Genomic DNA, 27,876 nt, shown 5'->3' on the forward strand with positions numbered 1-27,876 from the left:
GCCTGCAGCGGAGCGGGGCCGCCAGCATGTGGGGCAGCGGCGGCCCCGGCGGCGCAGCGGTGACCGTCGCCGTGTGCGGCAGCCGGGACTGCTTCCTGCACCTGCCCGCGGCGTTGGCCGCCCGCCTCCGCCTGCAGCAGGTACGGGTCGGCTCAATCCGCGGCCTGCGGGGGCGGACCTCGGCAGGGATTGTGGGATACGCGCAGTCCGCCCCAGCTGCCATGGTGACAGCAGCGCTCCCTCACCTCGTGACGTCACTGCCCGCCGGGCTCCCGCGGGTGTGGGGCACGGGCACCAGCCCCGCCGCAGGATCTGGCCCCGCAGCCTCCGCCCAGCCCCCGGGGGCGGGAGGTCGTGGCCGGGGGGACGAGGATTATTATAGTTGTACGATACTTTCGTCCCTTGTAGGATGTGAGATGGGTAATAGTCCAAGTGCTCAACATGTACGATCAGTTTTGAACTGCAGAACTCGAGAACTCTTGGTTCCGAGGTGATACCTCAACCATTCTCTTGCGATTTCTTAGTTGTTCTAATAAAAGGTGTCATCTCTGAACCGAGTTCTCGAGTTTTGCATTTCTTTTTGTCTCAGACCAGCATAGCTACCTGATACATCCCTGATCACTTTTGAGACAGTTGATGCAGCATATGCCAAGCCCAGGCCCCTCTCAGAGAGTCTTATCTAGGATTACCATATTTCCTGTTTCAAAAAAGAGGATGCCTGTCGGGGGGGCAGTGATATGCCTGTGCCCTGGTTCTGCCCCTCACTCACAACCCACAGTCCCCCTCCCTCAGACCATGTTGCTGTTCCTCAGTCCCAACCCACAGCTCCCCCCACCCTGTCCCGGCTGATGCCCCTCACTCCTGACTCGCAGTCCCCTGGCACTGTCTGTTCCCTGCAGTCCTGACCCACAGTCCCTTGTTCTCCCCCCCACCATGTCCCTCACTCCCAGCCTGCAGCCCCCTATCCCCCGCCCTGCTGGGATCCTCTCACTTTCAACCTGCAGCCCCCTTACCCCCCACCCCTCCAGCCCTACCACTTTCCCTCACTCCAGACCCACAGCACCCTGGCTGGCCCCATAGCTCCCTGCTGCCCCTTCCCCTCTCCCTTCCACTGCTGGAGCAGCAGGCATCTCCCCTGTCCTTTGCAGCCCAGTGCCAGGGACAGCTTCAGTGCTGAACAGAGCAAAATCCCAAATCCCAGACATTGTTGATATTTAGAAAAACCATCTAGACAGAGATGGGAGGACTCAAAAAGAGGACATGTCCAGAAAAAAACAGATGTATGGTAACTCTAGTCTTAACTGACTTTTGGGTTTGCTGTCAGCAATTTCTTATGGCAGCTTGCCTTGAAATAAAGAAAGGCTTCAACTTTGATGACCCAGTTGTCACTCACTGGTGATTTACAGTGAGCAATATAAAGTAAATACAAAGAAGACTTGTTTGCATATTTTTTCAGTGTACGTTAGTTTTTTTCAGCAAATATGATAATTTTTGAGCTTCCAATACAGTAATTTTGTATCTAAAGACAATGTTGCCAAGCACTGCTGCTATAGGTAGAGACTTGTACCTGAAGAGAGTCCAGTTCAGTGTAGGATGTAGCCCCTTCCCCTCCCTGTAGAATACAAGAAGGTTGCAGGGAAAATGCAGCATACACTGTCAAGGTCTGGACAAACCCTTTGTGTCACCCACAGATATTAATAATAGGAAAACATTTCAAGGAAAAGATGCGATTCAATTTCCTCACAAGATTAAAGGGACGAGGAGACTCATTCAAGAGTCGATTATATATAAAAAAAAAAAAAAAAAAAAAAGTGTGTGCACTTTTGCTAGAAAGCAGCATCAGTAACCTTGAAATAAATCTTCTTAACATTTTCCTGTTTTCAGCAAAATTCCCCAAGTCCAGAAGAAAACAGTCATGGGAATGGAACCGGTCCATTTCAATCCAAATGTTTTTTCACACTGCTAAGTAAAAGGAGTGGGAGGGGATGAGGGCTGTGTTGTAGAGCTGTGTATTACAGGAACTCTAACTGCTGGCTTTGTCCTTTCTAAACTGAACCAAGCCAGCTGGTACGAGTTCAGAAAACTTTCTATGAAAATAGCAGGAGGAAATGGTGGGGGGTTTGGTTTTTTTGCTTTTTTCTAAGTCCCGCAATTCCAACCTGAATGGAGTTGACCATTTTGGTCACTTGCTTTCTCAGCCAGCCAGCAAATTGTGTGTAGGAAAGCATAACAGAGGAGATGCAAAATGAAACCTTGTTGGACAAAATGCATCATGTTTTTCATCATTTAAAGTGGAATCTATCAGACACAGGATAAATAAAACAAAAAAAATCTATCTGACAATAAAGTGAATGTAGGAGGTTGATTTAAAAAAAAAAAAACTAGGCTTCATTTTTCAGTTAAGCCATCTGATATGGGCCAGGATTACTACTTTCGATTAATTTTTTTGTCCCAAGGAACTGTACGTATATTTCTATTTAATGCAGTTAATGGACCAAATAAGTTCACCGGGACAAATGATAAGTATACAGTACACACCCACGCGCACACACCCGTAAAACAAAGTCTAAACAGACAGATTTTTAGACAAAGAATTTGAAGAAAGAAATAAAGTTAAAAGGTTGTTAGGAAGAAGGAATATACAAGAGACATTGTGGAATGTTTGGGTGGTACAGAACTCATTTCCTGATATGTTCTAAACATTGTTCTGTGAGTAAAGATGGGCTAAGAGGATATGTTTGAGGGAAGATTGAGAGGCTGTGTGACATGCAGGAAGGATCATGTTGGACAGTCCAAGGAATAGAAAGCATAGGAATTGGTATGGGGGCATGCTTGTGGGAGTAAAAGAAAAACTGGAGTTGAGAGGCAGGATTGACAGAGCCACAAGGCAGTCATAAAGAAGATGTAACAGTGGCACTTTAGATCAATTTTTATTGGCTACACATTGTTGTACTTTTCTCTCTTCCTTTTCAGATAGTTGCTGCCTCTTCTGTGTTTTACTTGGGCCTTTCCTAGTTTTTAGCATCAGTAGCTTGATAACCCTTTACAAATGTTTCATTTATTTAGACTGAAGCCTGCCTCTGGATGTGCAGTAGTATGTAGCTGCTTAAGTTAGTCTTAAAACTGTGTCTTTGAGTTCCATGATATCTTTAAAGATATTGTGCCTCCAAGGAAAATGAGTGGCTGTGGAATGGTTGGCTGGACTGTAGTATGGCAGAGGATATGAAGGTTACAGTAAACCGGAAGCTGAATACAAGCCAAAAGCGTGCTCTTGTTGCCAAAAAAACCTAAAAGCATACTGGGTTGTGTTAACAGGAGTGTCACTTGCAAACCAAGGGAAGTGGTTTTTATGCTGTAATTAGCACTGGTGAGGCCTCACCTGGAATACTGCATCCTGTTCTGAGCTCTGCACTTCAAGAAGGACATGGACAGATTGGAAAGAGTCTGGTAGAGAGCACCAAAAATTATTAGCCGTCTGGGAAGTAAGACTTACAAAGAAAGGCTGACAGGGCCAGAGGTATTTAGTCTGGAGAAGAGAAGACTGAGAGCGGGATTTAATAACAGTCTTCAAATACCAGTTTGAAAGTACTTGTGCTGTCCTAAAGAGCTATTATAGAGGGTAGAGATGGGCTTTTCTCTGTGACTGTAGGGGACAGAACTAGGAGCAATGGATTCAGACCTCACCAGGTGAGATTTAGGAACTTTTTGACTATGAGGGTGGTCAAGCATTGGAACAGGCTACCTAGAAAAATTGTGGAACCTCTATCCTTGGGAAGTTTTCAAAAGTCAATTAGACCAACACTTGGCTGGGCTGCTTTAGTCAGGGAAGATCCCACCTTGAGCACAGGGCTGAGGGAAGAGACTTTGTGAGGCCCCTTCTAGCACTACTTTCCTATGATACCTCCATTCCCATAAATGTAGGTTTCACATTTTTCTTTACATTATTTCTTCTAATCACATGTGGTTGCTCTTTGGAATTATGATAGCCGTCAATTTATGACAGCCTTCAAATTTCCTCATGTGAATACCCTTACTGAACCTAATGGAAAATTTGTCACAGACACCAAGTTTATCGTTATTCAAGAACACTTTGATGTACATGTTTAAGTCTCATTGATCCCCAATAGTAGGGCAAGACTGAAGGACATGCCTATGTTCTTTTCTTAATTGAAGCCAGATATTTCATGGACATGCTTAATTCATTCTGTCTCATTTTCGGTTGATATATAATATTAAAAGATCAGTGTTTTGAAAACACCACTAGAAATTAAGATTAAATGAATAGAAATGAAGAAATAAAAACATTTTTAAAACTGTAAGAAAAAGAATTTTGAGAGAGCCTCTTGACTCAAGAATCTTGGTAACTTTTACCAAAAGGAACGTTTTCTGAAGTCTACTGAAAATGGCTTAAACTCCCTTTGCTGAATCATTGCAAACTTCTCGTAGAGCTGTTGCAAAGGTTGCAGTCATTAAAAAGTGCTGCCTGGAAAGTCCAGAAATAAATTTTTAAGTTTCTTTTAAGATTTCTTTTAGATCTTTGGTTAGACAAATGCAAGACTGGTTAGACAATCAGAAATCTGATTAGATAAAGTCCATTTGTCTAATTGGAACAGGCCTTGTTTGACTGGAATAATTTTATTTAAATTGTTTTAAATTAATTTGGTTTTCTTCTCTGAAATGAACAGGGCCAAGCTGTGAAAGTCTCCTGGGGTCCCCAGCCCGTATTTTTGAGTTGGATGGAAATCAGACATCGAAGTTACCATGATGGAAGTATTGCTGAAATTAACAGACAGCTAGCAGAGAAACTTGGTATTACACATGGGGATCAGGTCTGGAATAAAGCTTTATTATTTTTTAAACAAATCAAAGATGATCATACAAAATTGCTGAAGTAGTACTGTGTTACAGCTAGACTACAGTCTTTCAACTTGTTCCTTAAAGGCAGACTACTCCCATTGATTTTATTGGCATTCCTTATAGTAAAATCGATACATCCGCCTGGGACAAAATGCTGAAGTAGGGACTTGGGTCCAGTTCCTGAAAGTACTTATGCACAGAAGTCAATAGGACTGCTGAAAGCAGTTACTCTGAACTATTTTTAGATTCAAGAGTCCTTTCCATAACTTGTGTGAATTGAGCAACACCACATTTTCAACAACTAATTTATTTATTACAGGGTTTACCTCCTTTCAAGGAGGCAGGTAATGAGGAGGGAGCAGGGAGCAACTAGGCTGGAGGAGACCCTTTCCTGCCTTATCTGCTTATCTCTTCACACCTGAAGCCTGAGATTGCCTTTTATCTCTTTATCTCCTCATACTTCTTGCAACAACCCTATTGGATGATCTGGGCACTCCCGGGTACTCCAACACCCTGGTCAAAAACCATTGGCTTTAAGGGTATGAAGATAAGCAGGTGTATAAGTCTTTAATGTGGGATTAGTGCAACGCAAAGGGGAAAATATTTTAAAAAAATAATGAAAGAAGTTGAGAATTTTCTTTGTTATTAAGAACTATTTTCCCTGGAGCTTTTCCCATTTGTATTATCCATTTATTCTTTATTTCTCTGTTTGACTTATTTTTGTTCTAAGTTTTTATCCTTTTTCTCTTCCCCTATTTCTCTGGCTGAAGAATCACTGTAAATGGTCTGCGTATTGTTAGCATGTTCTAGTTCTCACCCTAAGTCAGGGCTGTCCAGCTGGCAGCCTGTGGGGCACGTGAAGTTTGTGAGGTGTTAAGTTGTAGCCCTTGAACTCTTATCCAACCTTTGCTGCAACAGCAGCCAGGCTCCTCGTCCCTCGTCTGGTTTTTACTGTCTGCATGACAGTGCAGTGTGGCATAGACCAGGGAGCTAAGGATGAGTCCGGGGCCATGCATGTTATGCCATAGAGGTGGGGAGAGCACCCATGTGGGCTCAGGGTGTAGCATACAGTGCAGCAGTGGCAGGCAGGGAGGGCCCTTGCGAGTGTGTGATGCAACATTGGAAGGGGGGCTATGGATGCATGTTGCTACAGGCCGGGGGAATCATCCATGCATCACATGCCCTGGGGGGGAATCATCCATGCATCACATGGCCTGGGGGACCCCTGTCTTGCCCTGGTGTGGCTCATGGACATGGAGCTCTTGCTGGTGCACCCCATAGGGCATTTGCCTCCAGGCCACTTAGAAGTTAGACAGCCCTGTTCAAGTGATGCATTTTGCCAAGAGAAGTTGGAAACACGCCCAGGAGATAAGTAGACAGTCAAAGTTGTCTGTCCTGCCAATGGTCCAGCTTTTTGGTGATGGAAGGTGGAAAATTAAATTAGCCCAGTCAGAGTAGTAGTTGCATTTCACACCCAGCTGCTATATTTTATATATGATAAAACTTTACTTAGAGAAAGAAGGTCCAGCAAGGTACATTTTAGCTTAAGCAGTGCTCACTTCAACTTTTTTTTTTTTTTTGGGGGGGGGGGGGGGTCTTCAAATTGCTATAGCAATGAAAACAGTTATCCACCTGCAAGACTATAAAATATTTTAATATATAAGATAATTTAATATTTAATAAGATATTATGGATCAGTAACAGAAATGCATTTGTGCAGCATCATGTAGCAGCTTGATTGGCTAGTTATTGTATTCTCATTTGAAACTTTTTTCTCATTCTCTCTGAAACTTTTACAATTTAGCCCATAACTTATTCTGAAAATGACTTTTTTTTTTTTTTTAACTGTTCCCTTATGATTATCTTAATTGCATTGGTTCAGCTGAGAACAATCTAAATGATCTTTTAGCTATGTTCATGCCCACATTTTTACATCTTATGATAATATATTACTTGTAGATGCTCAAAAAAATGGGGGGAAAAGTCATCTTCAAAATAAATCCCCAGAATAATCTGGCTATAGTTCGGAATTGTCCTTGCAAGCACCCTTCAAACATGAGGTGAAACCCGCCATGAAACGGTCAAAATGAACAAGAAAAAACAGATATTCCTCAAGCCAAAGGCTAATGGGACTAGCATTTCATGAAAAATATCCCCTTCTAGTAGGCCTGTGCGAGTAGGCAGCTATTCGATCCAGCTGCTTCAGATGCCAGGAATCCAATCCAGAGCTCCAGACTGGGTTCCCACTTCGATCTGGCCGAAGCAGCTTTGGAGCTGCCTCGGAGATCTGGTCATAGGGTATAATGGGGAATCTATGAAATATCTATAACTTTGATGTTTTTTGTCTGATTTGGATTAAATTTGCAGGGGTCGTAGCCTCTGCTGAGAGCATGAAGCCTGCCAAGTTTCAAGAAGATCGGTGCAGGCGTTTGGGGGGATCTTCACCCCAAATTCTTGAAAGCAAACTCATGTCATGTGTATGTGTTACACCATAGGTGCAGGGGTTCTGGGGCCCTGCACCTCTAACTGCTGACAGACAAAACTTGTGACATCGGTGCTTGTGCAACTGTCTGTCCGTTTGGGGCAGTTGATTGTCTGTATTGATTCTTTCCTCTTCTTGGTCTGTGATTTTGTAGGTGTTAATTGTTCCTAATTAACTGGCTACATTAGCTAGCAACTGTTTATTGAGCTGGTCCCTGAGTGAATCATGATTGACTGGTAACTGGTAACACAGTAGCTTAGCAGCCAGGCCTGCAGTAGTTCCCCAACCCCCGCCCCAAGACAGACACAAGCACCTATGTCACGAGTTTTGTGTGTTAGCAGCCAGAGGTGCAGGGCCCCGGAACCCTCCTGCACCTATCTCCTTAACAGCTGGCAGGCTTTGTGGCCGCAGCAGGGGCTACCATCCCTGCAGCTTTCACCCACTGCGCCTTAACACAGTGTCACGCATGTCACGAGTTTTATTTGTTCATGTCGGGTCACTACTGGGGAGAAGGGTGTGCCTTTACACCCAGCAGGTGTTCCCCGGTCTCTTCCCCGTGCATAGTACTCTCTCTCAGTCGGCTCGAAATGGCTCTCCCTCTCTCTCACTCCCGTATTCCTTCCTGCCACGACTTTTTCTTGATGGTTCTTGAAGATTTAAAGAGAGAGGGAGGGGCTGATGCCACCACTCTGAGCACTGCCGGTTGCTGGTTCACGCTCAGATCTCCGTGCCAGCGAAGAGAAAAAAACGGCAAATGAACTGAGAAGAAAATTTACTGGACCCAGGGGGTCCCTTTCTGGGTTTGTCAGGGCCCAGACAACTCCTTTTACTCAGTCTGTCTTCTCAGCCACGCTGAGCCTTCCCTTTGGGGGTGGATCAGGTCTCCTCTTTACTTATATTGCCACCACGCCCAGCTTGATTGTTTGCACGAGGCAGTTAATCAGGGCAAGGCATACCTTGCGAGGGAGCATCCGAGGGAGCATCCGCTTCTTCCTCCCTCTTCTTAGTTGATTTCAGCAGCGTCTGGAGCTGATGAACTGCCAGAGGAGAGCCACTTGAGATCCCCCAAGGGAGAGGGAAAAAAAAAGGGATTGGAGGGAACCAGGCTGGGACAGAGCAAACCTATGTCTCTTGTTCCTTTACCTTGATTGCTGGCGTATCCGGCTTGATTAGAGAGCAGCGGTGATCAATTAACAGAAAAAAAAATTGAGCTGAGGGAGAGAGTGCCCATATTCTTTTACTCTCTCCCTCTCTTGGATGAGGGCTCCTCCGAGCCCACGAGCCTCCCAGTCTCTTTCGCGCTCCCAGAAGTTTCAATCTAGGGCGAGACGTGGTTGTCCTTCACTCTGCCCGCCGGCTTCCATTTTTTTACTTTCCCTTTCCAGTCCTCTGCCCAGCCCCAGATATTGCTCTGGCCACTGTGATCCCCGCAATCCGCTTCACCTAGCAAGGTATTAAAGCGGATCTTGTGTGTGCCGGCAGCTCCCACTGTAGCGTGGAGACTTTACTCATGGAGGCCTTGAGCTCATAGCCGGGAGGGTTCACTGGGTAAATATCCTTTGTTCTTTCACAGCTTGAGATGCAGGTTCCCCCAAACCCCTGCACTTATCTCCTTGAAACTTGGCATGCTTCGTGGCCTCAGCAGGGACCACCACCCCTGCAGTTTTCACCCCACTGTGTTGTAACACATAGACGTGACATGAATTTTCTTTCAAGAATTTGGGGTGCAATACCCTGAGCCCCTGCACCTTTCTTCTTGAAACTTGGCAGGCTTCATGCTCTTAGCAGAGGCTACCACCCCTGCAAATTTCATCGAAATCAGACAAAAAACAACAAAGTTATAGATATTTCATTGATTCGCCATTATACCCTATGGCTGGATCTCTGAAGCAGCTCCGAAGCTTTTCCGAAGCACTTCGGAAGCTCTGAACTGCTTCGGAAAGCCTAACGAATCCAGTGCTTTGATCTAAACATGCTACTTTGGACGCCAAGGTGTCCGAAGCTTCTCCAGATCCAAAGCACAGTCCGAAGCCACACACAGCCCTACCTTCTAGTTACTGTTGTGTAGGAAAGAATGGCTATTTTGCATTTTGACTGCATACACTGCAGATTTTAAAACTACAAGAGTCAGTTGCTTATTTTGGAACAGCTGATCTGTTGCCACAGTTTCCCAGAAGACAGGTAGTTGGGAGTTGTTTCATTTCACAAGAAAACTATTTAAAGGGAAAAAAATAAGATGTGCCATTATCTTGAAAAGAGCTTATCTTTGTCAAATGAACAATTTAGTTTAAAAAAAGCAGCCTTTCTTTTAAATATATTGAAATGCATTTGCTTTTTCCTGAATACCAACAGCTTCCAGCATTCTTTTTGATGTTCAGCTTATAGTTTCAAATGACATTTCTTGAAAACTGTGTTGTTGAAGAGTGGGTGCTACCTAGGAATGCTTTCTTAAAATAGTAGGTTTTTTTGCTTTAAAATGAGTAGTTTCTTTTCATCTGTGCCTGTCTTATGTAACTGTGTACAATTGTATTCTTCAGTTTTCCAATTTCCGCTGCATGTTTTTCAAGCTAATTTTAAAATTTCAGAAACATACATTTATAAACTTCCCTTTTTATTGTGGTTTGGTTTGGGATGATTTTCTTAATGATATAACCCATTAGTTAACTGTAATTTGTGTGTGTTGAAACTTCATTGCTATATAATCAATTAATAGCACTATTGATACTTCTTCCTTTCACACTGTACTCATTCTTGTTTATTTATAGAAAGTCCATATTCTTTATGCTGTTCATTCATATGATAATATTAAAATTCACAATCATTAAGAATGGAAAATAGAACAGACTTAACTCTTTCAAATTAAAGATTCATTTAGATTTTATTTAAAAATAAGATAATTTAATATTTTTAAATGGTATTACTGTTTGACAGGTATTCCTTGAACCCTGTTCCCAAGTCCTGTCCTGTCAGCAAGTAGAAGTGGAGCCTCTCTCTGCAGATGATTGGGAAATATTGGTAATAAGCAATTTAAATTGTTCATATTTTATGATTCACAGTTCACTGACCTGCTGTTTTTCTCCTCAAGATGTTATTTTTCTAAGTGTGGTGGTGTTACGTCGGTGAGCCACCAATGTGATGTCGTGGCTGGCAAAGCAAACCAAATACTGACATACATCCACCGATAAATTTTGAGCAAAACCAGGGACATCATCATCCTGCTCTACTTGACCTTAGTGAGGCCACAGCTGGAGTACTGCATCCAGTTTTGGGCCCCCCACTTCTGGAGGGACATGGATAAGCTTGAGAGAGTCCAAAAGAGAGTCACCCATATGATCAAAAGCCAAGTGAACAAGCCTTATGAGGAGAGGCTGGGGGACATGGGACTCTTCAGCCTGGAGAAGAGAAGGCTCAGGGGTGACTTGGTGGCAGCCTCTAAGTATATAAGGGGTGTGCATCAGGACCTGGGTTGGTCACCAGGGTCCCCCAAGGGATAACAAGGTCTAACGGCCACAAACTCCTGGAAGGCTGGTTTAGACTGGACATAAGGAAAAACTTATTTACAGTCTGAGTGTCCAGGGCCTGGAATAGACTCCCCCAGAGGTGGTACAAGCACCTACTCTGGATTTATTCAAAAGGCGTTAGGGTGTTTATCTTGCTGGTATCATTTGACCCCAGCAGACTTCCTACCTATGGCAGTGCCAGGGGCTGAACTCGATGGTCTTGCAAGGTCCCTTCCAGCCCCTAATGCCTGTGTCTATGCAGATTGTATCTGGGTAATTCAGATTTGACCTTGTAAAAGCATATAACAGTTAGCATCTTAAATACAAGATGTAATATAGAGTATGTGATTCCTAATAATGTAAAATTGTCTTAGGAGCTGCATGCTTCATCTCTTGAAAGGCATCTTCTTGACCAGATTCGGATAGTATTTCCAAAAGCTGTCTTTCCAGTGTGGGTTGAGCAACACACCCATATTTACATCCAAATCAGTAAGTGGCAACAGGAGCATTTTGGACAATAATACCAAGGGGTTTGTTTTTTGAGTTGGGTTGGGTTTTTTTTTTTGTTAGATTGGATAAACTTAAATAAACACATGTGCTTATATCCAGGTACGCTAAAGCCAGCTGCTCCCTATGGGAGATTAGAACCTCACACAAAGCTGCTTGTATGTTCAAAAATGCGCCGAGATGAAGAAAACATCACCAATTTGTCTTCCTCAGGAAGTGACATTTTACCAGAAATATTTATCAAAAGTAAAATGGACCAAGGAGAAAAAATAACTGAACCTCTTGCCAAACAATCTAGTTTAAATCCAGGAGTCCTTGAACAAAGTACATCTGATACAAAAGTGGCAAGTATATGGGGCTTAATAAGGAACGTTTTCTCTCCGACTTTGGAACACAAGCAAGAGACTTCCTCTGGTAGTCTTGAGATAAGCACCTTAAAAGAAAAGCTATTGAACTTAATCCATATGGATGCCATTTTCAGAGTATGTCAGTCTCAACCTCCCAGCAAACAGAACACATCAGCATTTCAAAAACACAATGCTGTTCATGTTTTTCCATGGAATCTAGAGTATATTGAGTTAGAGACTAATTTTAAAGCATCTTACGGGACGATTACTGCACTTCTGTCCCCCAGACAAAGGTGTCAAGAAGCAAAGCAGAATCTACCAGTGGAGAAGCAAAAGCAGATGACCAGCCCACAACACAGAAACCCACCTAGTTCTAGTAACAGTCAAGAATCCAATGAGATTTCTGTTGTTCCGATAATATGGACTGGTTTTGAAGACCTAAAGGATCCCATAAAATATAACAGCAATGTGGAAGCCATGCATGTTGGAAGAGTTTGGGTTAGTTTGAGCACAATAGATTTGGATTTTTTATTAGATTGCTTAATTAGTATATTATTTGATTGTGTTGATTATGAGTTATTTTTTTAAAGTAAGATAGTAAAGTAAAGACCAATACAATGTACCCACTGTAAATGTTCTTTGCCAAGCTTTGCTTTTTTGAGCTACTTGCTCCTTTCAGTAGCCCTCTGACATGGAGGATCCATAATATAGGACACATCTCCCATCTTTTGTTTTTGCAGCAGAGATGAAAAAGTTCTTTAACATGTATCTTAAAAACGAGGGAACCTGAAGATATCTATGTCTACATACACGTTACCCTTGCTGAAAAGCATGTGTTGGCCTCTAGCCTTCAACAGATGTTTTACAGCAATACGTGAAGTGTGCCATTACTTTTAGAAATGTTTTTATACCTTGTATAAAAATGTATATTAAAAATGAAAACACAGTTAAAAAGCTAAAGGTCTTATTAGGACATCTCCATCTAGAAATGCTGTTTTGAAAGGTGCCACAAGTCTTGGTTGTCTGCCACTGACATTTCAAATATTCTAACAGCTCAACTGTTGGCTTCTCTTGCTTCCCTGGAAGCAGCTGCTGGATCAGGAAAAATGGAATAAGAGCATAAAAAGTCGCTATTTCAATGTTTTAGCACAGTAGTGTCTAAATACACTGTTCCTGCTAATCCACCATCTATTTCAGTGGGAATGAGAGCTGTCGCCAGCAGCAGAGTCATTTCAGCTATCTCAGAGGCTTCAGTTTTGGATGCCAGCTGGGAATTGCAAGTGCAGCTTTCCAAATAGCAGCAGCTGCTTGGCTCTGATAGACTAATATCCATTCCAACATGTTTCAGTTTAGAAACTCAGCAAAATTAAAATAAAGTATTTGAAGGCTATTTTTATTGAAAAGGAGAGCAAATTGATTCAAGTGTTGGGGGAAAATCAGTTCTGTCCATAACTGATGTAGCCCTGTTTCACTCTGAACAGTTTACCTCTCTGCACCTTGGTTTTCTAATTTGTAAACTGAGGTTAATGATACTTACCCTCCGTAGTAAAGCTCATTGTGACCAATGCTGGTGCTATATAAAAGCTAAATAGTGGTATGAAATATTTTATTATACTAAAAACGCACACATTCTTACTTCTCAGAGTCCATCTACTTCTTTATAATTAAACAGTAAATTGGATCATTTAACTGCCATTTCAAGCACACAACTTTAGTTCTTAAATTTAAAAATGGAGGTGCACCAATATATAGTTCAGATATCGGATCAGCACTGATAACAGGAAAATTAATATTACCTGCAATCAGCTTTTGGCCGATAATGCCACCGATAAATGCTGCATGCATGCGCAAAGCCACAGCATGCACACAGCTTGGAGAGCACATCCTGCCAGTAAGTCTGTGCGGAGAAGGAGCGTGGGGGATGAGCATGGGGGGTGCAGATAAAGGCCCCCATAGTGAGGGAGGGAGTGGGGCTGCCCAGCTAGGGTGGTAAATGGGACCCTGGGGCCGGGTGCATGACAAAGCCATGGGTAGCTCATTTAGGGGAGGGAGGGCGGCTCCCTCCTACTGCACACCCCTGGGGAAGCTATGTGGGGGGTATGTGCTCCCTCCCAGATTTGTGTGTGGGGTGAGAGTGGGCTGCAGGCTCAGGGCCAGGGGCTGTACCAGCCTCTTCCTGCTGGGAGAACTGGGCCAAGGCTGCTCAACTGCATGGGACAGGCAAAGGTGGCAGTGCTGAAGGGGGTGGCTACGGGGAGGCTACAGGGAATTTTGGGGTGGCTAAAGCCCTCCCACTAGCGCTGTCCCTGCTCGGGGCACTCCACTCTGCTGCCTTTCCCTCGGGAGCCAGGTGCTGCAGGGTAGGTAGGGATGCACGAAGGGTGGAGTGCTCTGAACAGGGGCAGCACTGGGGTGGCTATAGACACCCCCAAATTCCCCATAGCCACCCCTCTTATGCCCCCCCATGCCTCTTCCGGAGTTCCGAGTAGCGGCAGGGAGCCACCACCCCTCTCCGCCCTCCCCCCTTCACTACCCACAGCTCTGTCCTGTTCTCCACCTTGCAGTCCCATTCACTGCCCGGGCTGGGCAGCCCCCGCCCCACTCTCTCCCTCACTCTCTCCCTCCCTCCACACACACCCCTTCTACCCCAACAGACTTACCAGCAGGATGCTGCTCTCCACACTGCTTGGCTTTATTTCTGTAAATTGGTTATCAGATCAGTATTGGCTGATATGGCCAGTTAATAATTAGCTATTGGTATTGGCCAAGAATATCTTTATTGGTGCACCCCTATTTAAAAGAATATGTGCTGGATTTTTAAGGTGTTTAAACTTTAGCAGATTGTGATATTTTCATTACTAAAATCAGATGGCTTCTGTAATGCTGCTATCTATAATCTAGCCCAAGTCAGTTGCCAAATGCAATACAACTGGCTGAGACAATCGTATGATTTTCAGTATTTAATGAAGAGAATCTTTAACAAACGGTTATTAGAACTGCAGAAATTTTGAGAAATAAGTACACTTTCCAGAGTTAAATTGTAATCAATCGTGGAGGGATTTCTCATTTCAAATGTTTTTTTGTTTGTGTCTAAAGACATAATACATTAACAAGGTCTAACCATTTCTACAAGGACAAAAGAGTAAATTAAGGAGAAGAAAGTAGAAGGGAAAGAGGTTTCAATACTACTATCAGTTCAATTGTTTCCTTTTTAGTTCTGTTGCAGATTAAAACCATAAATTAGGCCAGGCTAATGATCACATGTAAAAATGCTGTCAGTGATGAAACAACTACCAGGTGAAGTTACTTGTGCCTGTTGTAATCAAATTGTCTTCTGACCCTGTCTTTTCTGTTTATTTTTTTCTTTTACATACTTACATTTCAGATTCCAGATGGCCTGAGAAAGAAACTGCATATAGAAATGCATGCATCTGTCAGAATTAAGTCACTGGAGTCATTCCCTACAATTCCAGCATCTCTTAGATTGCAGCCCACACAGAACCTAGTGCGTTGGTATTCTCGGTATCAATCAGTCATTTTGCATGCATTTTAAACAGAGGTGGATTTACTGTGGTTAAGATTTATCAGTGTTGATGTTTATTATTTGTCAAGTGGTGGTTTTGGGAACTTCATCTCACATAAGACTGATACCTGAAATATACATCATTTTACTACAATTTTCTCTCCAATAATTACTGTATTTACTTGAATCTAAGAAACTTGAACTTAAGACCAGCCCCCCAACAATTAGATTCTGTATATGGGAAAATTATACATTTTCCAGGTATAGAATCTGATTATTAGGGGGTCATCTTAAATTCATCCCTCACCACTGCTGCAGCAGGGAAAGCAGTGTCTGGGGAGGGGTATCAGGTGGCTGGGGGGTCAGGCAGCTCCCTTACCCTCTTGAGTAAATATGGTATTATTGTTCAAAGTTATATCTAAATTAGTGAGGCATCATAGTAGTGTGGTAGTATTCTGCCATCTACTAAGATGAGACTTTACACAAGAGTATTACTTTGTACTTCTCTATCATCTTTCAGTTGGGGGGCTGTATATATTGCCTTACTATCTGGATTATAGGTGTGCTAGTAGGTTGGCTACTAATAAGAAGTGACAGACAAGTCTCAAGCCTAACCTTTTCTTATTTACCTGCCTGTAACACAAGGATACATGTTTAACCTGATACTGAGATGGCACAATAGAGATTCTCCGCTATACCACCTAGTGAGGCTTCTCTGACACATTTTGTCACTACTAATCTGTTTACGCAAAAATCATAATGTTTGATAGAGTCATAGAAAGGTAAGGGCAGAAAGGATCTCAGGAGCTCATTTAGTCCAATTCCCTGCTTAAGGCAGGATCATCCTTTACACAATCCTAGTCAAATAGACGTATGAACAATTTTTTCAGGAACTTGAGCAGGATGGAATGGCATCAAGTTTAGGATCTAAGTCCTTTCAGGCACCAATCTGGCCTTCTGTGTCTCTTCCATATTTGTGCAATAAGAATAATAGTACTCACTACCTCATAGGTTGTTCTGAGGATAAATGTTACAGATTTCAGGTTGGAATAGATGATGTCTCTTCCAGTTGTATGATCACATCTATGATGGTGAAGGACTCAATTATGCCTGTAGGAGCTATATATAACTGACCAGGCCATTTACCACAGACGAGCTATAGGAAACCATTGGGGTTTGTTGGTAGGATGTAGGGTTATAAATGAGCTTCTTCCGCCTCTCAGCTACAAATTCCACTTGTGCTAAATGAGTATCATTAGCAAGGGGACAGGCTTGGCTGATTTTTGTTTTCCCTTTTTTTTCTGTGTGTAGCATAAAGATGTACATGAAGATGACATAAAATCAGCTTTTAAATCCTGGTTGCAGGATTACACTGGTGACAATTTTCCCTGGATGATAACAGGTTCAGACTGCATACAGCTAGAGGTTAAAGAAAGTAAGGAAAACAGTATCCTCTGTTGTGCTTTTATTGCCTTATATCTCCTTATACAATCTCCCTAGGTAATTTTTTCTCTTTAAAAAGATAATCTATGTAGAGTTGGATGTAACAGATGCTTTCTTCCATTTAAATTGTAGATGTGAATTTCTCTTTAACGGTGGGGAAAAAAGTAGGCCTGGTGACACCTTAGATGCATTCAAAAAGCCCAAGGCGGAATTGATCCAAGTTAGGCAGTTTTATGTAAGCAGCATAATTTAGATGGGTAGCAAACAGAACACACATTCATCCTTTGGTGGGGAGTGCAAATCTTGGACCAGGTTCCACTATTTTTAAACCAGTCTATGTATCCAAACTTCTGTCCTGTTATAGGTATAGACTGGTGTCCAATCACTTATACTTAAAAGTGTAATGTCTGTACCTGGTCTTAGAGACTAACTGGTTCAGAAAAGGATGAGGTTTTGTAGGGAACAACTTATTTCAGCAGATGCTAACATCTGAGAAAGTAGGTTGCTGCTTACAAAGGCTCATGCCTGTGAACCAGTTAGTCTTCAAGGTGATACCTTGGTCTACCTTTTGTTTAACTTCAGACAAGACAGTTAACTACTTCTCTTTAACTGCAATGATCTTACTTTAATCCTTTCTTATTTGTTTAAACAATTCATTCCACATTATATTTTGAAAGTACATTACTGTGTCTTTTCTTGCACTAAATAAAATTATAGTTAATTTGGAATCATGACAGTTGTTCAGTTTATTTCCACAGGAATGGAGGAGTTTGTCCTTAGTGTACTTCAGCCTTCTGTCACTGAAGAAAATAAATCAGAAAATATTTTTATATTGAGTCCCAGTTTGCTGCAGAAGACAAATATACAAGTAAATATCACATAATATCAGGTATCAAAAGTAATTTAAATTCTGTTACATTTTGGTAAAGAAATAATTTATGTACAGTACATTTTACTTTCAGTTATTAAATAATGTTAGAGAGTCTGTGTTTACCACCTTCTATATGCTTATCATGCATATTAGAGCATGAGGCATTGCTAGCATCCCATGCACTACATGATAGTCTGGACTGCCTGTACATTCTACAGCTTACTATTATACATTCTGCTATACATTGCTACATTCTATAGGAATGTCTATGAATATTGTAGTTGGTGATCAAACTCCCAGTACAACCAAGAGAGGCAGAGGTAAGCCAGCACTGTGTGTCATGGAAACACTGCACTTTAATGTTTAGTGCCTTTAAATACCTGTTTCATCTGTCTGCTCTTTTCCTTGGTATAAAACAGGGGCGGGCAGTTATTTCAGGCGGAGGGCCACTTACTGAGTTTTGGTAAGCCATCAAGGGCCGCATGACAAGCAGCCAGGGGCAGATAAAAAATTTAGAAAATTAATATTTAGGGGCCCCGTGGGCCGGATAGAATGGCCTGGTGGGCTGCATCCGGCCCCTGGGCCACATTTTGCCCACCCCTGATGTAAAAGCTACTGTACTGCTGAAATTATGTGGAATGTGTGGGAGGTGGCAATAGCTTATTCCATGTGATAAGAGGGTTACTTTCCATCCAGACCTACCCTTGCACATACTACTTTCTCAGTCTTTGAACAGCTTGTGTGCTCTTTGTCCATTCCTTATGCCCTCATTTTTCCAGTATCTTCAATTTGGGCAAGCATTCCCATGACTTAGTTCTGATAAATTTGTGCTTGTATTTTCCATATTAACATCTGCCTCTGTTGCTGAATGGTGGCAACAGAAAAGAAAATTGTGCCATTTAACTGTTTAGACTGTCGGAGCTCTGCAAAGCTGAAAGATTTCTGTGCAATAAACTTCAAAAAGAAGTTTCCCTATATCACTGCTGCCATATGTCAATATTAGAATATTTGGCAAAAGTCACACAAAGGGCGCATCTACATGTCACCCAGTGGCAACATAACGATATGCTACATCTCCATATGACATGCTACAGTGGCACGCTCCCTGGATATAGTATGCTGCAATATGTAGATTCCATATACAGAATCTAATTTATCCATGCACTGTACACATGGTGCAGTAAGCACCAAAAGGAAGTACTAAAGCATCGTGACATTTAGATGCACCCAAAAGACACAAGCACTGATATCCGTATGGTTCTAGCACCTCTGTTTAAGAACTGGTTCGTTAACAGGGAAATGATTACTCCCTTCATCCAGACTATTTTATCAAAACATCTGAGTTTTTCATTCAAGCTTAGTTTAATCAGACAAAATATTTTCCTCAAATTCTCAGGAATTTGTTCATTTCTCTTATAAACAGGTATTTGAGTTTTTAAAAATGATTCTGTTTCTTATTGTAGGTTCTGTTAAATCCTGTGACTACAAAAGCTGCCTATGACAGGACCCACTGTATGCATGATACAGACAAGATCCTTCATTTCCACAAACTATGCAGCTTAGGGTGAGATATTTTGACAGTAAAATATGGAAAGAAAATGGATTAAGAACTAAAGTTAGTTGGATATAAAATGCACAACTTCTTTAAAAATAACAAAACCAAACCAGCTCTTAACAACTCTTTAACTGCAAAACACAATTTGAACCAATTAATTCCATGTCGTTATTATTCCAAGTTAATTTAAGGCCGGGGTGTCAAACTCACTGGGGGCCTCCTTGCAGGCTGGATACAGCCTAGGACACAGAGGTGGCCTCAATGGCTGCAGTGGAAGCAGTGAAGGGTCCCAAGGCAGTGAGAGGTAATCATTGATTTGTTAATAATGTTAGGAAATAAATCCAGGAGTCAGGCTAACAAGCAGTATGAAACTTGGAACTTCTCTTGCCCCTTATGAAAAACTACCTTAAGCTGGTGAAGTAACAATGCTGCAACTGTATCTTGTAATGCTGGCTGTCCTCTTTTTAGTTGCATTGTGTCCTTATATGAAGCCTATCACTGTGATATCTGAATGTCATATGTAGGGACCTACCCAAGTCAAGGAGGCAGATGGGCAATTTCACAGGCTGATTGTGATGCCAGCTGTCATTTTTATGGGCTTATCATGGCAGACCTCTTCCCCTCCCCCACCCCCCCCCACACCAGTTGCTGGCCTTCTTGTGGTCTCCACCCCTCATTACTGATTGGCAGAGAGGGGCAGGGCCACATAAAAGGCAGCCCTCTCCACCAATCAGTAGCAGAGGTAGGAGGGTACAGCTGCCATCTTAGTTGCTCCACTTCATGGTGGTGGTTTTGCCCTGTCAGTGGGCTGTGAGGCCAGGCCGCAGTAGCCACTGGCTCCCACCAGGGAATCAGCATTTTATTTTTATTAATGTTTTTGTCTTCCTCCTCCCTCCCTCCTTCCCTCCCCCACCCTGGCAGTTAATCGGAAAATCGTGGAAACCATCGTTTTTCACGGTTTCCGTGAAAATCACAAAATCATGATTTGAGTAGGTCTGAAGTCATATGTAAATATGTTCTCAAAAACCTTGCTTTTCACATTTGTAAATATAGCTCTTAATCCTGTGTGCAACTCTTGTTGGACTAACTGTTGAGTTGCATACCTAGATCAAAGGATATTTGTGGCCTTCATGAAAGATTAAATTGCAAATTACAAAGGGTCCAGAAGTGGCATGGGAAGGTGGCAGTGGTGAGCTGAGCTCACTGCTGATGGCCAAAGCCAGTGAGGCCAAAGGACTACAAATTCTGTGACAGAAATTCCTCACCCAACTTCTGGTGGCCTGATCAAAAGATGGCGCCCAGTGGGCCACGTAAAGTGGCTCTGCATGCTGTATCCAGCCTGAAGGCCATATGTTTGAAATCCCTGGGCTCCTATATACATGCAGAGAGCCTGCTCCAATGTACTATAATTCCAGCATGTCAGAGGAGACTCAGTCAAGTGTGCTGGAGCATGGAAATTACTGCGCTGTAGCAGCCTTAACTGTCACATGTATCAGTGTATCTGCACTGAAAAATGTCAGCGGGGTGCTTTAAACAAAAGCTTGCTTGAACTTTAGTTCAAAGTGCTCTGCTGCCATTTTTCAGCATGGGGATGCTGTTACACATGATGCTCTGGGCACTTTTAATTAGCGCAGCTCTTGGAGCTGAGCTAATTAAAGTGCCCCCCTCCCCCACCCCCCATGCCTCCTGGAGCACGTGTATAACCTTCCCACTCTCCCAATTTTAAGCTAACCTGAGACAATACTTGGGATTAGTAAAGAATGTTGGTAATTCACTGGATTGTGAATTTTGGTACAATTAGCACTAAATCAGGGTCATAGCACTCAGTCTCCTGGGCACCTTAGAAGTGTCTACTTTTTGTTTAATTCGGCTTTTTACACTGAAATCTAAACTGATAGCTTAGCTGTTTTTGGATCTGAGGGGAGCACTGCCAAATCAAAATTGACCAAGAATTTAAGAAGGAGTAAAGGTGGCTTTAAAGAAAACTTATATTTTTCTAATATTGACTCTGGCCTTCAGGGCTGCTCCATGGTGCAGCAGCTGTTGACAAGCTTTGGTAGGCGATTATGCAAATGTTAGAATTGCTAAAGTTCAGTGCATTTTGTTTATATCCTCTTTTCCTGACCTACTATACCCTATGCCAAGGTAGGGAAACGGGATGGTGTAGATCAGTTACATAGGTTCTTCACTGACAGAAGAACCTGCCCTACCAGGATGGGGATATCCTGCAAAAGTTATCTACAGCTGTATATGTCATTATTGTAATGTAAGAGTTGTTATCACATAATGTTACATTGGGTTGTTTTTTTCTTTGAGTATCTGAAGTACTTTATGATGTGTCCAGATGAAAAGAACACTATACATGTAAACTGTTATTAACTTAATATACTAGGATGGTCTAAGATAGCCTACTGATTTATTTGCTTCTTGTTACCCTGCAGAGGAGTGGATAAATTAGGAACATCCTCCTTTGAGCATATCAGTCACAGCATCTTAGGACGCCCTTTGTCTCAAAAGCTAGCTTGCTTTGTTGTGGGACTGCGCAATGGAGGTGTCCTGCTCACAGGAGCAAAGGTACATGTTTACAGCTCTTTACTTACATGCCAAAAAGGTTTTTTTTCTCAAACTAAATTTAATCTTCTAAATAAGCACAATAAACCCATTTCTTTTCTGTTTCATGGCATCAAAGAGAATAGAGATGAAAAAGAACTATTTGGTTATCAGATAAGAGCAGACTGGCAGATTAGTTATTATGTATTTTAATATTTGTACTGCCTGAATATGAACTATCTTCAACAATTGAACTTTTACCACTTCTATTGGAAAACTGTTTTATACTATGATTAGACACTTCAAATGCTTATTAATCTTTTTATTTCTTTCCATTTTTTGACTTTTTATAGTTGTTTGAATTTAGAAGAAAAATTTAATTTTTTTGACTTTAGCACTAGAAAAAATACTATATACATTTGAATCTCATTGATTTTTCTTATTAGAGTTTTCTCAGTAGATGCATAGACATGTGCGCTTTGTTGACAAGTAGACTAATTAGCTCTGCAGTAAAGCTTCACAGTCTACATGTGTGCCGATATTAGGGGACAGTATATTAATTAACTCCGCCATAAGATAGTACTGTCCCTGAAAGTACTATCTTATGACTGAGTCATAAGTGTGATGAAATGCATATGTAGACAGTAACCGCTGGGTGCGAATTGCACCCAGTCAACCCAAACAGTGGGGGGTCAGAACCCCAGCTCCTGCCAGCTCTTCTACCACCCAATGCTGCCACCTGGAGCTCATTGCTGACCCTCCCCCCCCCCAATGTTCCCTGCCAGCCCAAATCTGGTCGTTATGGCTTACATTTCATGGTCCCAGGCACTCATGTAGACACTGTACCTGAGAGCAGTTGACTCCGGCTCAAACTGCTCCAGTGTTTATTGCATCAATTTATTTTCATATGTAGATGTACCCAATGAGATTCAATTAATGTCAGTTGTAATCTAACTGGAATCAATAAGAGTTGTTCCAATAACTTCACTCTGAACAAAGCTTAGGTCATAATGTGTTTGCTGTTGATGATAAATAAAAATCAGCATATATACAATCAGCCAACCATTTAGCATGTGTATTTGCTATGAATAGTCCAGAAAAACAGAAAGAAATAGTTTCTGTCTCTTTATATTTATTATTTTAGAAGATTTTATCCAACATTTATTTTGTAGGGAACTGGAAAGTCAACATTAGCGAAGGCCATCTGCAAAGAAGCATTTGATAGACTGGATGCTCATGTGGAAGTGATTGACTGTAAAGATTTAAGAGGTCTGAATATGATATTCTTACAATCTCAAAACTTAGTGGTTATGATAGGGAAGCTTACAGTGAGAGTATCATTTTAATATGTTCAAGACATATACAATATGATAAAACTTTAATCTAGCTCTGTATTTTAGCTGATTGACTTTTCTGTACAGTATTTTATATTCTTTCTATAAGGGATTTTGTTGCCTTGCAATAAGCACCTTTACACGTTCGTTTCATTGCACAAGTTACAATAAGTTGCATACATTACAGTCTCAAAATTTCTTCCCATTTGTTATGAAAAAGAAGGAACAAATGGGGCTTTGTCTTATATTGAACAGCTGGAACAAAAGTAACAGCATGTAATACTTCTGCAGTCATTCTCATCTAATAGGCTCAAATATATATATATATATATATATATATATGCCTTAGTCTGCCTGTCCATAATGCTTTATTAGCGCTCTGATTGGCTGTCTCGGCAGCCAATCAGAGTGTGAATAAAGCAGTAGGGACAGCAGGTGGCAGAGCACCAGCATGATGGTAGGGACAGAGGAGGAGGGCCAGGCCCCCCCCCCCCCCTCTCCGTTTTGCAGCAGTAGTGGCAGTGCAAGGGGGCAGTGAATGGGGTCAGGGCCACTATGGCAGCAGGGAATGTGGGGGGGAGCAGCCCCAGCCTGAACCCAAACCACTGGGGGGGAGCAGGGTTGAGGGGAGGGGGATGGAGCTGGATGACGGGAGTGGGTGCACAGCGCAGACCCTGGGCTCTGTTCCCGCCAGCTCCCCGGAGGGGAGTGGCTCTGGCCCTAAAGCAGCAGGGGCAAGGATGGGGGGAGCGAGCCTGGCCCTGGGCCTCTGTCCTCCCCCAGCCTTCTCTCCCCCCTCCAGCCCAGCAGGTGGTGGCGGCGACAGCGGACAGCAGGGGGGTGCTGGTCCTGTCCCCCCGGCTTCCTGCAGGCTGCGAAAATGGCATGGCAAAATTCCACGGCACACCTGTTCATTTTTGATGGCACACTGGTTGAGAAACACTGCTCTACATTACTCCATTTTGTATCAACACCTGAGAGTCTTTGTTGGATGGCCATGATCTTTCACTTCCTTTTCCAAGGAAAGGCCAAGGTTGGTGTAGGTCTGGCAGAGGCAGCTCTATTCTAACTGAAGATTCTTCCCATTGAAGAAATTCTTATGAACCCAATTAAAATATGTCCAAGTCTCCTTTCTGTTGCCAGAGCAGACAAAAATCAGTGTTTAAATTTGCATTTTGTCACCATGTCTGTATTTTTGTTTTAGGAAGAAGATTAGAAAATATACGGAAAAAAGTGGAGGAAGCTTTTTTAGAGGCAGCATGGAGGCAGCCGTCCATTCTTTTAATGGATGATCTTGATCACATTGTTGGTGTCCCTTCTGCTCCAGAACATGAGAACAGCCCTGAAGCAGTTCAAAGCAATAGACTTGCACATGGTAGTACTGTACTAACAGCTTCTGAGTGGGGAGGTTTTTTTTCATTTTTTTGTTGTTTGGATAAAAATGTGGTGTAACTTGGGTAACTTTTTGTACTCGAATCATAGTGGCCTTGATAGTTGTGATGTTTTAGCAGCTATATTGTTCACATCTTCAGAGTAGCTGCAACATTTAGCACTCTTCAGCTGAATCTTAAACCAAAGTAATTAATATTGATTATTACATATGTGTAATATTTCTCTTATCTCAATATGTAACCTCTTTATGTGCCTACTAAGTACACTTCATTTTATTTAGCCTCTCTATCATTATCATATTCAGCTCAGACACTTTAATTGAATAAGTGCACTATATATCCATGTGACCCCTCTTTTCAGCCATTAGTAAATCTTTTCACAAATATTTTTCTGCATTGAAAAGGTTTAATATTAAATAATTAGCAGCAATGTATTTTAATATTAAACTATTAAATTCTATCCATGTAGAATTGAGTCTGTGAACACAGAGCTTCACTTTTTGTAGAAGGAAATTACAATTTTTATTAGGTGGTTTTTGAAGTTCTAGATTCACGCTGAAATTGTATTTTAAAAATGTTCACTTAAGTTGCATGCACAAAATTTATTATTATGTGTAAAGTTTCAGTTTCTTAATACTTCATATATACATTTTGTACACACAACAGACAGATAGAGTTTTAAATGTTTAAACCTTTATGATCTACCTTGCATATATACTTTATTTTTGTCCATGAAATCTCATAGGTGTCTTACTCTCTGTGCTTAACAATCTATCTTTATAGTTCATGCAGTTAGGGTCACAGTGTCATAGCCACTATGGTCCTGGAATTATGTAAGAAGCACAAGTTTTTGGTGATACCTTCTTTTCTTTTTTCTTTCTTTCTTTTTTTTTTTTTTTTAAGTGAACCAGCTGTATAGTTGAGAAAGATGTTAGACAAACTTTCAGGCATGAAGTGCCTTTCCTTTTTTCCAATAAAAGATGTCACCAAAGAATCTCTCTCATCTGTACAATTTATAACAGACTTCTGGATAGTTTATAAGAGGCATTCATCCTCTTAGCTTGTCACAAAATACAGAAAAACAAACAATTATATTTATTGTTATATGGCAAGTATATAATTGCTATATAACCTAAGATATAGATTTAGAATAGTAGTTTTCTGAATCTTAATTCCAGTTAGAGAAGCAGAATTCACAGTAGAGAAAAAAAATCATCTTCATTATCAGAATGTAGATATTATCATTAGTGACTAGCACTGCAAAATAGTGGATCTATATTGGAGGAGACTGTGTTTTGAAAAATAGAGATTTCTGAGGTGGGATACTTTATTTTCACTGGACCAGCTGTATAGATGGGAAAGTTGCTAGGTAAGCTTTTGAGCACACCCTTCTGTTTTAAATAAGCCTGAAAGCTTATTTAACATCTCTCCCAACTCTAATACAATCTGGGCACATCTGCGTGTTCACTAACGTGCTTTAGGTAATTAATTTATTCTAGTACCTCTACTGTGAGGTACTAGAAAATGCACATTAGCTTATTTTAACGTGCATAAGCTAACGAGCATTTTTTTTTGTGATGCTTTAACGCATATTAAAATAAGCTAACGAATATTAAAGTGCACTTGTAGACATGCCCTCTTGTTTCTTGCATATTCCTTGGACTACCATGGTCCAATGATTTAGAAAGTACTATAATACATTACAGAAAGGTATTATAGTATTAATTATTATTTCATTTGTTTTAACAATCCTTTCCACTATAAAATGCACAGTATCAATATATGGAATATAGAATATTTTGAATTCATGAAACTATCTTCTCTACCCAGTTTTGAAAGATGTGATAAAAGAAGTCATTTCAATGGGCAGTTTGATTGCATTAATTGTCACAAGCCAGTCAGAACATTCCCTGCATCCTTCTCTTGTTTCTGCTCAAGGAATTCGTGTGTTTCAGTGCTTTAAACATATCCAGCCTCCAAATCAGGTAAGTGCAGTCAATGAATAACTTTGATTAAAATGTTGGTTTTGACTTGCTGCCCCAGAGATTAAAAAAAAAAAAAAAAGGATAGTTTGTGGCTGACAGTTTGCTATTTGATCTTTTATGATATTAAATACCTTGCAACTCTTCTGTATGTTGTCTTGAGGTGCTTTGAAAAGACAGCAAAAGGAATACCTATTTGTGACTGGCTTCCAACCATCCAAATTAATAGATATTTCACTATAATGTGCATCTCTGAAATTTCTTTTTTGTTATAAAATGTTTGTAAAGAACATTATTTTTTTAATTTTTTAAATAGGCTGTAATGTAATGGTAAAAAAGAAATAGCAAAAATATATTGAATGCAGTGTTCTCTGCAGGAAAAATAATGGTTTACACATAGCTTATCACAGTTCCCTTACATTTTGGAACTGAATCCAAGTTGTTCTCTTTGTTGTCCTGTCATAAACCAGTAATTTAAAATCGCTCTCTGGACAGCATATTTAATATCCAGTATAACATCTTCCTGTATTGCCCAAGTCTTGCATTTCAAATCTCTGATTTACAGCAGAAGATAGGACTTCATTGGAAACATCATGCTGCATGACAATATAATGTTCAACAGTTGTTATGACAACATAATGTTAGATAGCCATTCTTGACCAGAGTGCTATGAGATGCTTTTAAGGGTTCAGTGCGATTATTAGCACTTTCTTAAAAATAAACATGTTCAGTTTGTTATATTAGACTTGTGCCTAGTGGACTAAAAGCCCTATGTTGAATAACATTATGGTGACTGTTCCACATATCAGACATTTGTGCCCTCCTTGAGTGATAAATCCATGTAAGTGTAGAACTGCACATAAATTAGCTGTACATTTTCATTTTTCAGGAGCAGAGATGTGAAATATTGTGTTCCATAATAGAAAATAAACTGAGCTCCACTATAAACAAGTTCTGTGATCTTGATCTGCAGCATATTGCAAAGGAAACAGAAGGATTTGTAGCTAGAGATTTTACATTGCTTGTGGATCGTGCCATACATGCATGTGTTTCTAACAGGAGAGCATGCAAAAAAGAAGGTATGGGATATAGTCACAAAATCTCTACTTACATAATTTTAATTCCACCAGATAAAACATTTGTAATAATACAAAAGGAGAAAGGTAAACTGTCTTTATCTTTACATTTAATATGTATTTAATTGTTCCATTAAAAAGTGTAGTTGTTTTTCATAGGAACTACAAGTTGTTCTATTTTCTCACTGCAGTTTTTATTTCTGGGGTTTGTTTGTTTGTTTTTTAAGCAGAACTGAATCTGTCAACTTCACACTTTCAAAAAGCTTTAAAAGGTTTTACACCATCATCTCTGAGAAATGTTAACTTACACAAACCTAAAGACATAGGTTGGGACAGGATTGGTGGCTTAAAGGATGTCCGGCAAATTCTCATGGATACTATCCAGTTACCAGCAAAGGTATCCTTTTCTTTTAAACAAGGAACAGTTGCTGCAGTATTGTGCATATCATGTTTCTGGA

General features: G+C 41.2%; 1 protein-coding gene across 3 annotated transcripts in view; it reads left to right on the top strand.

The window, feature by feature from the left end:
- The first annotated feature begins 25 nt into the window (after nucleotides 1-25).
- PEX1 (peroxisomal biogenesis factor 1) overlaps nucleotides 26-27,876 on the top strand; it is a 48,391-nt gene continuing 20,540 nt past the window's right edge. For all 3 annotated transcript variants that reach the window (XR_002093643.2, XM_006270143.4, XM_059728998.1), the window contains exons 1-15: nucleotides 26-140; nucleotides 4,686-4,829; nucleotides 10,271-10,354; nucleotides 11,214-11,328; nucleotides 11,449-12,191; nucleotides 15,079-15,198; nucleotides 16,528-16,651; nucleotides 17,418-17,527; nucleotides 18,994-19,094; nucleotides 21,527-21,659; nucleotides 22,808-22,904; nucleotides 24,174-24,344; nucleotides 26,191-26,345; nucleotides 27,232-27,421; nucleotides 27,649-27,815. Coding sequence is in view for 2 of the 3 variants with exons in the window: in XM_006270143.4 (XP_006270205.2) it covers nucleotides 27-140; nucleotides 4,686-4,829; nucleotides 10,271-10,354; nucleotides 11,214-11,328; nucleotides 11,449-12,191; nucleotides 15,079-15,198; nucleotides 16,528-16,651; nucleotides 17,418-17,527; nucleotides 18,994-19,094; nucleotides 21,527-21,659; nucleotides 22,808-22,904; nucleotides 24,174-24,344; nucleotides 26,191-26,345; nucleotides 27,232-27,421; nucleotides 27,649-27,815 (2,568 nt within the window). In the remaining variant the exon portion in view is untranslated. The remainder of the gene's footprint in view (nucleotides 141-4,685; nucleotides 4,830-10,270; nucleotides 10,355-11,213; nucleotides 11,329-11,448; nucleotides 12,192-15,078; nucleotides 15,199-16,527; nucleotides 16,652-17,417; nucleotides 17,528-18,993; nucleotides 19,095-21,526; nucleotides 21,660-22,807; nucleotides 22,905-24,173; nucleotides 24,345-26,190; nucleotides 26,346-27,231; nucleotides 27,422-27,648; nucleotides 27,816-27,876) is intronic.

The sequence above is a fragment of the Alligator mississippiensis genome, chromosome 5 (genome assembly GCF_030867095.1).
Source record: "Alligator mississippiensis isolate rAllMis1 chromosome 5, rAllMis1, whole genome shotgun sequence".
Lineage (NCBI taxonomy): Eukaryota > Metazoa > Chordata > Crocodylia > Alligatoridae > Alligator > Alligator mississippiensis.